The sequence below is a fragment of the Rosa chinensis genome, chromosome 1 (genome assembly GCF_002994745.2).
Source record: "Rosa chinensis cultivar Old Blush chromosome 1, RchiOBHm-V2, whole genome shotgun sequence".
Lineage (NCBI taxonomy): Eukaryota > Viridiplantae > Streptophyta > Magnoliopsida > Rosales > Rosaceae > Rosa > Rosa chinensis.
In genome coordinates, this window is record NC_037088.1 from 5,945,270 (window position 1) to 5,958,814 (window position 13,545).

The 13,545-nt window shown below is 37.6% G+C and overlaps 2 protein-coding genes and 1 pseudogene across 3 annotated transcripts; 1 reads left to right on the forward strand and 2 right to left on the reverse strand.

Annotated features, from left to right (window-relative positions):
• Window positions 1-224: 224 nt before the first annotated feature.
• LOC112194665 (protein PNS1) lies at window positions 225-3,848 on the reverse strand. 2 transcript variants are annotated; one of them, XM_024334885.2, is made up of 5 exons: window positions 3,692-3,847; window positions 3,191-3,598; window positions 2,155-3,066; window positions 1,173-1,406; window positions 225-1,017 (listed from the first exon to the last, which is right to left on the reverse strand). In XM_024334885.2, the coding sequence occupies exons 1-5, from the start codon at window positions 3,707-3,709 to the stop codon at window positions 838-840; spliced, it is 1,752 nt and encodes a 583-aa protein (XP_024190653.1). In that variant the 5' UTR covers window positions 3,710-3,847; the 3' UTR covers window positions 225-837. The 2 variants fall into 2 exon arrangements, with proteins under 2 accessions (XP_024190653.1, XP_024190657.1); XM_024334889.2 differs by lacking the exon at window positions 1,173-1,406 and having other exon boundaries at window positions 3,692-3,848.
• Window positions 3,849-5,936: 2,088 nt separating this feature from the next.
• Window positions 5,937-7,224, reverse strand: LOC112174784. Its single transcript, XM_024312596.2, has 2 exons — window positions 7,039-7,224; window positions 5,937-6,440 (listed from the first exon to the last, which is right to left on the reverse strand). The coding sequence occupies exons 1-2, from the start codon at window positions 7,180-7,182 to the stop codon at window positions 6,318-6,320; spliced, it is 267 nt and encodes an 88-aa protein (XP_024168364.1). The 5' UTR covers window positions 7,183-7,224; the 3' UTR covers window positions 5,937-6,317.
• A 554-nt stretch (window positions 7,225-7,778) lies between these two features.
• On the forward strand, window positions 7,779-9,421 carry LOC112199092 (annotated as a pseudogene).
• Window positions 9,422-13,545: the final 4,124 nt, after the last annotated feature.

Sequence of the window (13,545 nt, forward strand, 5' to 3'; positions counted from 1 at the left end):
TGGGCTCTCTGAGACCCACTGGAAATAAATCTTTACCTAAAAACGCACCGGTGAGGAACAAAAGAAAGTGGACTCCTATGATATCCAGTTTTCATATTTAGTCTAACCAAAACACACTAATTAAGTCTCGTCTTATCCGAGCCAACCAGAGAATGTCAAGATCAACTATCAACCAGGTGCACTAATCTATTAAGTCTAAGCCTAAATTTTAATAATTACCATAAAGACTAGAAGAAAGTTTTTCTAATCGCAAAGTCGAAGAGATATACATCCACAAGATTAGATTACATTGAATCAAATAATGAATAATTACAGAAGAATAGAATAATTGTAGGTCGTACTAGCAGATGGGATATGCCAAAACGAGGGACAGGTTAAAAAGACGCTTGCTGTTGGCCTTGTTCATTGGAATCTCAGTGGGCTCTCCACGTTCCTCCCAATAGCAGATTCAATAATGCTTCAACTCTCCCCTTCAAATTCCATTGTCACCAGCCACCAATCACCATCCCTCTCGTAGTTTACAAAATTTTCAATGGAGCTCATTTGGTCCCTCCTCATGTCCCATAGATAGTAACCAAAGATAATGATTGTATGCCTCGGTTATATATAACTTCTCTCTTACTTTTCGTGAGCGAGTCTCACTAATATGTGATGAGTCTCGCTTAAACGTTGCGAGAGGAAGGTTTATATATAATTTTCGCATGTAAAAATTGTTCCATCAAAGCATGACCCCTGATGGAGGAGGGTGGGGACTCTCTTTTGCAACTCCCCGAACACATTCTGCACTCCTCCAGAAGAGTGTGGGAAGCATGGTGTTAATGCCATAGTCATTGTCAATTACCTTGCTGCGAACCGGCGAGGGACTCGAGGTGTGGGGACGAGTACATCTGGTCGAGATTTCAACAGAGCAAGACGATCCTTTATTGTGTCATCAAATAATCTGTTGTCTGGATTCTCTGCATAGCATGCGTAGTAACATCCTACACAGGCATGTGGTAGTGCCATTGCGATCCTGGTCTGAAATATCAAGTTAAATAAGAATTGATTAAGTTAGGTATATTGAATAGCTAAACAGCAAAGATTAAACAATTGCCTAGTTGATCACATGATTTATATGCGTTTAGATGAATGATAAAGTACGAACGGAGACTAGTCAAATAAAGGCCACCAACCATAAGGTATCCAATGAAGAATGCAAGCAGGGAAATGGTGGCCGTGAAACTTTGGTGTACTGTGGCGGTCCAAGCAGCCACAACTATGACACACATAGAGCCACTGCAGATGCCGGTTAGGAAGCATATTGAGCTGGTGATGTCAGAATCAACAAGGAGATGAATTTCTTGCCTTTCAAAGAGCTCCCAAGTCTCTTGTGATGCCCTCACAAAATCTTTTCCATATGCTGCTATCTGGTAGTAATTGATTTACATTATGTTAAGTTTAATTTGAATTAGTTACTAAACTAGTGTTAACCATTGACAACCTATGGATTACTACAATTTAGAAGTTTTGGATGGTGACTGCATCACAAGTAATCCAGAATATAGAATGCTAATCACAAGTTAGTTGACAAGATAATTAAGAAAAAAAAATCAACTTAAATTAGAATGCCCAAATATACATTTAAATTGTTATACATATCCAGTTAAAAAATAACTTGGTAACGAATATAAAATTATATGTTAATTGCTCTAAACTATTCTGAAAACTTTATGTCCACCCAGGATCTAACATGATATATAAGAATGACTGAATATAGCCATAATTAATAGATTACATGTGTTCACTTCAGACGGAGAATTAGATTCATTTAATCATTCAGAAAATTAACTATTTCATAGTAGGTAGGACCTTTTGGCAACTACTCACTCACAGATAATCTCATTGACACACACACAAGCAGAGGACAATATCAGCTGTCAGCATAATTCGTTATCCATATTATTATATGACTTTCAAACAAAATAAAACAACTAGTGCTATTGACATATTGATTAGCTGGCTAAACTAGCGTTTTGCAATGCCTAATAAAGCCCTCTGATTGGGAAAGAAGCTATGGACCAATGTAATACTTTTGTATTGTTTTGTGCATTATATGCAAATATTGGAAAGAATATTGATTCAAGAAGAAATTGCTAATGACTTGAGTAAAGGTACCTGAACAAAGGCCCAGCCATTGCCATATCGGAAGATGCACTGCATGACATGGAGACAGCAATGCGCACAAGAAAACATGAACTCATCCTCTCCCTCAAGTAGATTTAAAGCTCGAGCAACAATTCTCAGCGCTTCAATTGCTGGCACAAACAGAGATCCAAAACAAGCACTTCCAAGATTTTTACTCAAGGCTCTCTGGAAACAAAACTGAGTATTGGACTGCATTCCTCTGAGATAATATAGAGCAATCACCCTACTCACAGTTATATTAACTACATTCCTCATTACTTCGGCTGTCCACATCAGGCTCAATACCAATGAAATTATGACTAGTGGAGGAAAGTAGAAATTCAAGGCTCCAATGACTCCTAAAATCCATAGAGACATCCACAAAAATCCGAACCCAAGCATCCAGTAAGTGGGTTGATTCAAATCACGGAACTTTGATACAGGGTCGAGCGACTTGATCAATATCCTGATACAAAATCCTATCCGCGGCGTGATCCAACAAGCGTACAAGCTATTCCCTATGGCAAAGCCAATGAAACAGACTCCCACGCCAGTAGTGGTGGGCTTTTGGAAACAAATTAGTAGGATTCCAGCAGATAAACTCATGACAAAAGTGTTCCATAGTATGAAATGAACCATAAATGTAGGCCATTTCCTAAATGCCTTTTGCCATGCAAATGCAAGAGTAATGCTCATAAGAGATGCAGCTTCCACTTGTGGTAGAAAATACTTTAGCACCCTTTTCTCCTTTCTCGAAATACTGCCTGAACCTTGTATCAGACCCTGAACTCCCTTGAATGTCAGAAAACCAACTAGCCCAACAGCGCCGACCATGTGCACAACGAAAAGGAACAAAGATATCTTGTTGGTGTAGGCTCTTGAGTTCAGCGTTGTAATCGCTGGCTGCTCAACAAATTCAGAGAAAGTAAAAACCCAGAAAAACCCATCACTTACAAATTAACACACATGCTCTAGAAAACAATTTGACTTGTATCATAGCAGGAGTTTAGTCTTGTGGAAAACTTACTTGAGGGGTTGGAGTAGAGCGAGGCTGAGAATGCTGAGGAGGAGGAGGAGGAGGAGTTGTGTGAGACTGAGAGAAATCAGATAGAGATGGAGATGGAGTAGTACCAACTCTGACATTCTGGGCCTGTTGGAACCGATGAGGAGGAGGAGGAGGAGCAGCGCTTCTGGTTTTAGTATTGATAGCGATTCTCAAAGGGTTTGTAGGATTAAGCCTCTGCAACATTGACACATGAACATCTCCCTGACTACTCCGATCATGATTAATATTGCTCTGTTGTTCAAAACCCAACACCTCAACTTTCTCCACATCTCTCACTTCCAGCTCTCTCCTCTCCTCCTCCTCTTCCTCCTCCTCCCTCTCATCTCTCTCCCTCGCTTCAAGCTCTTCACTTTCTCTCTCCTCCACTACCTGCACATAAAACCAAAGTTGTGACCTTTAATGCATCTCACACACATGAATCAGCCAATTGGTAGCAAACCAAAGTAAAGATGGAAACTTTACCGGTTCTGCGGCACCCATGTCGGCGGCGATGACGTGGCGCCGGCGGTGCAGTTGTCCGGGAATGAATGTTTGGCTTTGTTAGGTGTGTGTGTCAAAGAGGGTGATGGTCTATCCCATCCTTAAATGGTTTTTTCAGTTGTGATGGTGGGTGCTGTTTTTTTTTTTTTTAACAGTAAATGACACTATAATTACCTCAGAGTATCTTGAACGCTCGTGGGGGCCACTTGTTTGTTGTTTGGGGAATCATGACCAACGCGCCGACGTGACGCGTGGATGATAGCGACCAATGGCTGGGGACCTGGAGCGTCCGTTTCAGAAGCACGTGGAAATTGGGGTTCGGGAATGAGTGAAGGGTTGGATTTTGATTCTGATGAATGGACGGTTGAGATGGAGTCTGGAGAAAATGGGAAACGTTGGCTTTGACTTTTATATAGAGGAAAATTGACAGAGAGGCGTATGCAAGAGGGGCATCACTTCTCTCCGCCTTATCCTCAATGTCCTTTTTTATTTTTTTATAAAGAAAATCAAAATTTAAGACGAAAATTCTGGCCGGATGGTTTAGCTGATCTAAATAAAATGCTTGAAACACAAACAGTTTTGATCCTAACATAGACATTATTAGAATCACGTAGATACTTCTCTTTTTATAGAATAAAAACATGTATTGAGTGTATTTTCTTGTCATATATTTTGTTTTCTACCAAGATGACAATGAAAAGTAAAAGCTTTGACAATTAAAAAAACTAGAAACTTCCTCAAAAATCCAATATGCTCTTTATGTCATTTCTATTAAGGTGAGTTGTTACTTCAATACCTAAGTACTAACGTTGAAGAGTCAATTACTTCTATTAAGATGAGTTGTTACTTCTGGATACCACAAGTAGTTACTTTCAAGAGTCAATTAGTTTAGTCATAACTCCGTATAAAAAAGAAAAAAATTTATTTCCCAATTTTTTATAAGATTCGTTAAAAAGAATGTACTATACATGATGAAGCACGAATGCTTACGTATCAACATAAAGAACTAGAGAATAATAAATAATATCTCAAAATTAAACAAGAATAATAAAAATAATAATATTTTGTATTATAAGTGAAAATATCTGAATAATATATATGTGTGTGTGTGTGTGTTGATGTGTATCATATCGTTACCTACAAATGTACAAACTGTGGGCTTGTTTTTATAATTTGAACACTGTCCAGTCAATTTTGAATTTTCTAGACAACAAAGTCATCTTTCTGACTATAAAATATAAACATAGCTAATTTCCATGGAAAATATTTATTAGTGCTTCTGAGTTTTGGGTCTGCTGCCCCACGCTTGGTGGCATTGTCAGCAAGTGTCGTTACTGCAAGTGTCGTTACCAATTCCTATAATCTTCGAGCCTTCATTTTGTTTTCTTCTTGGAGTAAATAACAAAACACTGTGTTTTTTTTTTATCAGAGAATCACTATATCTACATTATCTAAACCCAACAGTAATGGGCACCTGTCAAAAAAATTATACCAAGTCACTTTTAGATCTATTCTCAACAAAAAAAAAAGTCACTTTTAGATCTAAACTTAGGGTAGAAGGAATTAATTTTTATTTTAAGTTGTTTCATGAGGTCATTTAAGCAATAAAATTTCAAAATACTCTCCAAGGGGTCAATTTACAAGTTAATTTCTTGGACTCTAGAAAATTGCCAATATGCTCACAATTATTTAAAAAATTTCATCCAAATGTTCATCATGATCCACTCACGTAATGGGTACTTCGGCCATTTCACGTGAGGGCAATATAGCCCAGTTCTGCACACAATAGGTCCCAATCCAACTCATATCATCAGAAAACATGGACATAATTAGTGGGCCTGCACCATTAACTTGGATGACTCGGATCCACGTCAGCTTCACTCAAGCGTCTGCATCAGTCCTTTTGAAGGGGGAACCACTACACGGAGGAGACGGAGCACCACATACACAATCGGCATTTTTTTTTATTTGAAAAGACACAATCGGCATTTTAATGTGAAATAAAGATGTATACATTTCCAAGAGCAAGAGATTACAATCAGCAAATTTCAATTTTCATCAAGAAAAAGGCAAGTGAAAATGTAAAAATTGAAATCCTTCCAGGTTAGCGATAAAAGAGGGTAAAAGAAAAACACTGACCTCCAAATGTAACCCAAAAAGAAAAAAACACTGACATTTAGCTGCAAAACCAGTCGAACAAAATCTAAAGAAACCTTCTGATAAGGATATGGCGATCCAAAACCATTTATTTTCTGGTAGAAGATTTGAAACCGTAGTATGCATTTACAAATCACAAGATCACAACATACAATTCTTTGTAAACTTTCTAGTTTTAGGTACAAAGAAAACATTCATATCACCCCCTTGAAACAATCCATAACTCAAGAGTCAAAACCAAATCTTCAAATGGTACTAGTCAAAAACGACATACCCCAAAACTTTAGGCCTGAATTGTTAACAAGCTACAATGTATGAAATGCACTGAAGCTGAACAAGAAAATCTAATGGTACAACATCAGCACAAAAGATGTTCAACAATGTCAGGTTTAGACTTTTTTGCAGACAATCTGTATTCTCTACATCCACAACTTTGCAAGCTTGGAAACTACTATTGTTTTCCACCATTATCCGACTCTGGAGCTGATTTGACAATACTTAGTTGGCCACCTTCTTTGTTTGCAGCAGTGGCCGCCTTCACCTCATTGCAGTGGTTTATGAACTTTGTTATCTCCTGATTTCACCAAATAATAACATAAGAAGTCAGCAGAGATGTAAGGCAAAGTGTTTTCTCAAGAAGCTACTGAACTTTTTTAACAGAAACATAATACAAACTATAGATCTGCAAAACAGGTACGAAAATATATGTGATTCCAGAAAGAATAAGTCCAGCAGCAAAAGTGATGTTTTGAATACAGACTTGGTTTGCCACAATATATAGACCTAGGAACGCATAACATAGAATGTGAAGAATTTAACCACATTAGAGTGAAATAGAGATGGATTGTTAAAGCGGCATCCACTCAGTATCAAGTTATCAACAACTATTTCCATGGTCTCATCTTTTGTGATTATTAGATATAAGCCAGTAGCTGGCAATCCCAATTTCATATTCTTACAATCGTAGTTGCTAGACTATAATTGGCATAGATAGGAACAAAATTGGTATAATCCACACTTCCTAAAAATCCTAAAATTCTAAAAATCCCAAAATATTAGAACAACCAATACCAAATCTTTAATTAATCCCCATAACAAACTCTCAGTTTCATGATTGGGAGCAAAATTAGGGTTTAGTGGGAAAAAAAAGCAGAGGAGAAAGAGGAAGATACCCTATCGGCGTCCATGTCCTTGGTGAACTTAGCGGGCTTCACGTTTCGCTTCCCCTTGCGAGTTTGAACGCTCTTTCCATGGCGGTTCGGAGGTATTGTTTTCCTCTTCTGCTGCCCTTTGAATTGCGTCGCCTTCTGCGTCATCTCTCTCGCTCTCACTTCTTCTCGTTTCCTAGGGTTTTTGTTTCATAACTTCTATTTTATACTCAACTCAAAAACATCAACGAGCGGTGTCGTTTTGGGTCTTAAACACTTTAACCCGTTGAATGCTGACCCGACCCGAACCGACCAGCTCGCTGCAGATACCCGACCCGAAATAAAAAGACGAGAAGAAGCAAAATTTCTCAATTACTTTCTTCATATATAGAGTCTGTCACATGAGCTCCAAGTCGTTTCAATTTTTGAGTCGCGTTTCTTCTTCTTTTATCAAACTGTAGTTTGAGTGTTTGTTTTTTTCTTATGGGTATGTTTCATTGTTTGATTGTGAATGTAATTTACTCAAGACGGTTCTGTTTTCACCAAGAAATTTCAATTATCAACTAGTTTTATTGAAAATTTAGGTTTTCCAAGGAAACACATGAAATGCACTTACAGGGATGTGGGAAAGCTTTGGCCTCTGGCTGTCTAGTTTTATGGCTTCACTCTAACTCATTTTGGAACTTTTTTGTTTTGATTAAATTTCATTGCTTTTATATATATTTTCTTATCTTAATTAATGTCATAGTGATGTATGAACAGGAATGGAAGTTATATTATCAGTTGTTACTGGGAGTAGTGATCATTTCGATTTTTGACAAGTCCTGTTTTAGTGCAGTTTTATGTAGCAGAATAAGCTCCTTCCTTAAGAAAGCTGTGCTATACATGATCAGCTTTGATCATTAGGAAATCATCAATCCTAAGTCTGAGGAGGAGAGAAGACTAGGGTCCTTGGTCAAAATGGGCTGCACAGAATTGGAGGCTTCAATCACAAAAGAAAGATGTGGCCTTGAAGATGCCCGTCTACCCCTTGAAGAGAGCCTAGACATCTACGTAGTGATTGCCCTGACAAGATAGAAGAAAAGGAAACTTCGTGAACATGCAGTACGTGTTGGAATTGAAAAGGGAAAAGGAATGTGGGGCATGCAATCTAGAACATAGGGGGAAGATGATGACCTACTTCATCTCCCGAAGCCAATGATTGGGTTTGGGATTCCCACTGATCTTTGTCAAATCCACCAGTCTTTTATAGGCAGCAACAGGACCTCCTTAATTTCTCAATGAGAATGTGGCATTGACTCCTAAATGGGATTAGAGCACCATGTCTCGATTTTTATATGATGTGCAACCTGGGTTTGTTGACTCAATGTATTTCTGTGTGGCTGCAAGAAACATAGATTATATATATGTTCGCAATCTCCTAATCGAAATACAGTTCCTCTTATTCCCCTTCCACCACATAATATATTTGATGCATTTACCATGACAAGGAGAACGAGAAGGTTGCCTACTTGGGATGAGTAGAGAAAGCTAAGTTGCTTAAGAACTTGAATTGCTTGTGCAAAATTAATTTGAGGATCAGAATGGCTGTTAAAGACTATGATGCAGATAAGATTCCACCAGAAAGAATCCAACTGTATGTTCCTTATGAAAGCCACAAGTGGAATCTTGTGTGGGTAGGAAAGAATAAGGTTGCCCCAGTTCTGATGAAGTAAAGCAGGAATGACATAAGTCATTTGGGAATTCATTCCAGGTAAAGTTCTATCTACTTTCGTTCGCATAAAGATTACTTATTAATCAGTAATTCATATCTACTAAAAAAATCCTTAATACTTCAAAGAGTTGCATTTGCTTTGCTTTTTGTTTCTTGTGAAGCATGGTACTTTTGAGTATATTTCTGCGTTTCAACTTTTCTGCTAATTGAACTTTATGTTTGAACCTTTCTATCAATTCTCCCAGCAGTTTTAAACTCAATAAAACTTCTGTTTGTTAGATATTCTCTGCTTTACATTTTGCTTATTTTTTTCATTGGCGTTTACTTTTAATTGCTATTTGACTTTCAAATAACTATGCAGTGATTCATATACTGATAAATATTGAGTGTTTCAAAAGTTACATTTTTCTCTCTCTTTTTGCCTGATTTCATACCGCCTGCTCAATAGGGCAGAAGATGCATGTCTTCCCCTTAAGAGAAACCTGAACATCTATGCATTGATTACCTGACAAGAAAAAAAACTGTGGATATGTGATGTTGAAAAGGTAAAGGAAGGTGGGGCTTGGACACCAGATGATGGGAGAAGATGATGATGCACTTCATTTCCCTGGAACTCCAACTGATCTTTTTTACAGGAGTCTTCCAGAGATGGCCATAAGAATCCTTATTATTACTATAAGAATGTGGCATTGACTACTATAGGGGTTTGGGGCACCATATCCCGGTTTTTATATGACGCGCAGCCTGAGCTTTTTTATTCGAAGTATTTTTGTTCGGCTACAAGAAGATGGGTTATGTTCACAATCTCCTGATCAGGAATTGATTTCCTCTTATTCCCATGACAAGGATGGTGGTGTACTTGGGATGAGTGGAGAAAGCTAAATTGCTTACAGACTTGCATTACTACTGCAATATCAACTTACATGATCAGTACGGCTCGGAAGAGCTATGATGCAGATGGGATTCCACCAGAACACTTCGGGTAACATGTTCTCTATGTGTGCCGCAATGGGAATGAGCAGGACTAATAGATATAAGTCACTAAGTAACTCATCCAGGTAAAGTATGATATTTTCCCCCCTTTTGTGTGCAGAAGTATGATATTTTTAAGTAGCTTTCTGCGTATCAACTTTTCTACGGACTGTACTCCATGTTTGAACCTTTCTATCCGTTCTTTCAGCATTCTCAAACTAAATTCAGTTCTTTAATTCTGCTTATTAGATATATTCTCTGCTGTAACATTTGCTTATAGGTAGATTGGTAATTAAAATCCCTTTCAAACTCTTTAGTATGCAGCAACTCGATATATAGGTAAATCTAGGGTCTTCCAAAAAGTTGCATTTGCTTTTGTTTTTCGCTTCTGCAGAAGCTTGATACTATTGAGTAGACTTTATGTTTCAATTATTCAATCTATTGACCTTATATTTCAACCTTTTGTATTAATTATCCCAGGAGATTTTCAAATTAAAAATGCTATTGTCACATACTCTCTTCTATTACATTTCACATATGCCTTCACTTCTGTTTTTTGCATTTTGTCTGCCGCCGAAGCCTCAACTTATGAGAAGATTCGTAATTTCGTATGTTTTGATTTTTTTTTCTACTTATTCAACTCTATATTTAACTTTTTCTATTAATCATCCCACTAGACTTTCAAATTAAAAATCACTTTTGTCAGATGCTCTGCTATTTCATTTTATTTACAGGTTCAACTTCTTGCAGATGAACTCAATGGCTTATCACCTCTCTGTTTTAAAAGAGCAGTTTACCATGCCAAGGAGATGGTGGCCTACTTGGGACGAGGGGAGAAAAGCTAAATTGCTCAGAATTCAATTGCTAGTGCAACATTAACAAAGAAGGCTCTTAATGACTATTATGCCAATGAGATTCCACCAGAAAGAGTCCAATGGTATGTTATTTATGAATTCCGCAAGTGGAATTTAGTGTGGCTAGGGAAGATTGAGGTCGCTTCATTTGAGCCTGATGAAGTCGAGATGCTTTTATGGTGTCAGAAGAACTACACAAGGGGAATAAGCAGGACTAATAGATATGAGTCACTCAGGAACTCATTCCAGGTTAATTTTTTGTCTACTTCCATTTGCATTTAAACTTCTTAAGCAGTGATTCATATCTACCCTGATACTACAAAAAGTTCCATTTTCTTTTCCTTTTTTTTGCTTCTTGTGAAGCATGATTCTTTTGAGTACATTTCTGCGTTTCCATTTTTCTGCTAATTGAACTTTCTGTTTCAGCCTTTTCTATCAATTCCACCAACATTTTCAAACTAAAAATCTTCCGTTTGTTAAGAGTTTCTGAGCTATTACATGTTTCCATGGCTTCATTGGAACTTCAAATTATTATTGTGGAGTGATTCATTTCTACAGATAATTCTCGAGTGTGTCAAAAGTTACATTAGATTTTGTTTTCTGCTTTTTCTCTGCATAAGCCGGATACTGTTAAGTTGATTTTTGTGTTTTGATTTTCTATCCAAAGAACAAAGAAATATTTCAACCTAATCTATAAGTTATCCCAGTAGATTTTCAGTAGAAAATCAGTACTTTTTTCATATTACTCTATGCTATTATTATGCCAAATTGATACACTGGCTTATCACATCTCCGTTTTTAAAAGATCAGGAAGGCCCATTAGGACAATGATCCAGATGAGATTTCTCAGTAACAGTCTGTACGTTTAGGAGATGCCACAAGTGAAATCTTGTCTAGGAAAGAAAAATCTTGTCTACGAAATAAGCCCTCTCATGAATCTCCTTTCTCATTTCTGTGGGATTGTGGTCCAGAGACAGCCATTTTTTGCCTTGGTATCCCGGTAGAGAATTTTGGGTTGGAGAAGATTTCAGAGACAGAAATGTTTTGAGTTTTGAGGAGTTGGTGGGAGCAAACAAACCAGAGAAGAAACTTCGATCACATTGCCGATCTACAACAGTTGAATGCCGACTCCTTGGAGAATGGGAGGACATAAAACTCATTACCATTCAAAATTTCTTGCTCCCCTGGTAATCAGTGATTCATATGTACTGATAATCCTGAATAATTCAAACAGTTCTCATTTCTTTGTTTTTTGGTTTTCTTTGTCCATGCGACTTTTGAGCAGATTTCTGTGTCTTATCTATTCAATCATATGAACTATGTTACAACCTTTCTATCAATTCTCACAGTATTTTCAAGATAAAATTACTTCTGTTTGCTAGAAATTCTCTGCTGTTACGCCTTGCATATAGTTTCATTGGGATTTAAATTCCTATTTTCTATGCCATGTCAAATTCCTTATTATGCAGTCATGCATTACTGAATACTGATACCCGAGTCATTCAAAAAGTTGCATTTGCTTTTGTTTTTCGTGTTTTGTCTGCACGATAATTTTAAGTAGATCGTTTGTGTTTCCATTGAACTTTATACTTCAACAAATTAAAATCACTTTTGTCATAATACTCTACGACATTTTGCTTATGGGTTCAACTTATTCCAGATCAATTCAGCTGCTTTATCACCTCTCTGTTTTTGGAAAAGCTGAAAGCTCTAATAGAGAAGCCCAGAAAATACAGAGGAAATGAGAGAGAAATTGTATTGCGTATCAGGTTGATTACAAAATGAAAGCTGAGTACATATTTATACTAGCTGAAAAGAACAGATGAGGTACACGTGTAAGAGAACTGGCCACAAAGAAACTGATTGCTAACTGACCTTATTAAGCTAATAGTAGAAAAGCAACAATATTCAACAGATATATTTGATCACAATCCTAACACCCCTCCTCAGCTTGATGGGAGGATGCTATCATCAAGCTGGAACATATGTATAATTGTTGAGAAGAGCAGAAAACCATGGTGAATAAACCTGGAAGCTATCACACCATATGTGTACTTCAACCAGGAGAAATAAGTGGCATGGAAGAACAGGAACTTGGTTGAGCAGCAATGGAAGCAGACTTGGGTTGAGAGGAGGTTTGTGACTGCTGCTTGTATCTACAAAGTTTGGCAATGTGTCCAGAAGTCCTGCAGATTCGACATTTCACATATGAGCTCAAAGCAATATTATGGGGCTGAGAATTTCTCTGATAACAGTTGTATGCACAATGTCCTCTTTTTCCATAGATTGGGCACACAATGGGATTGTGAGGAGATGAGTTGTTGCTTCTTGGTTGGTTGTTGTCATCCTTGTAGTCACAGCCTCTGTTGAAGTAGTTTGTACCTGTGTTTGAAAAGTTAGGACAATTCATCTTGTCTTCAGTGTACCCTACAGCTGAGTAGGTAATATTGGTTGACAATGAGTGAAAACCTTGTTGAGGTGGCATGCCATTGTAGGAATCATTGTTGAGAAAGAACCCTTGCTGCTGTGAATGGTTGTACTGAGGGACATGATTGTAACCACTATTTTGAGCCATGCATCCTCCATTGAAATTTTCATTACCAGTCCCATTAATCATCCCATATCCAGAGTTAGGCATTGAATGAGGTGCACCATTACTGATAGAAACTGAGGGCATGACAGCATAATCATGTGAGGCATGACAAGGAGTGAAAGTAGAAGGAGCTACAAGCTGCAATAAGTAACTATTGGTTTGCATTTGAGGCATATGAGCACCAAATTGTTGAAGCATACCACCATTGTTGTGAGCAAAGAAATCAGTAGGTTGGGTGAGACATGTATTTGCACTTGGTTGAGGAAATCCCAGATATGATGTTTGCAAATAATCAACAAATGTGGGAGTACAAGGTGATGAAGCATCTGTCATGTATAGAGGCTGAGGTCCAGGACTAGCAGTAGATTGTGAAGGACTTGGATTAGACATGGAATGCA

Coding starts and splice junctions, on each gene's coding strand:
- LOC112194665 (XM_024334885.2), bottom strand. Junction 1,407..2,154: donor ATGGCTGGGCCTTTGTTCAG/GTACCTTTACTC, acceptor AATTACTACCAG/ATAGCAGCATATGGAAAAGA. Junction 1,018..1,172: donor TCTTCATTGGATACCTTATG/GTTGGTGGCCTT, acceptor TTGATATTTCAG/ACCAGGATCGCAATGGCACT.
- LOC112174784 (XM_024312596.2), bottom strand. CDS start 7,182: ATGACGCAGAAGGCGACGCAATTCAAAGGGCAGCAGAAGAGGAAAACA. Junction 6,441..7,038: donor AGGACATGGACGCCGATAGG/GTATCTTCCTCT, acceptor TGGTGAAATCAG/GAGATAACAAAGTTCATAAA.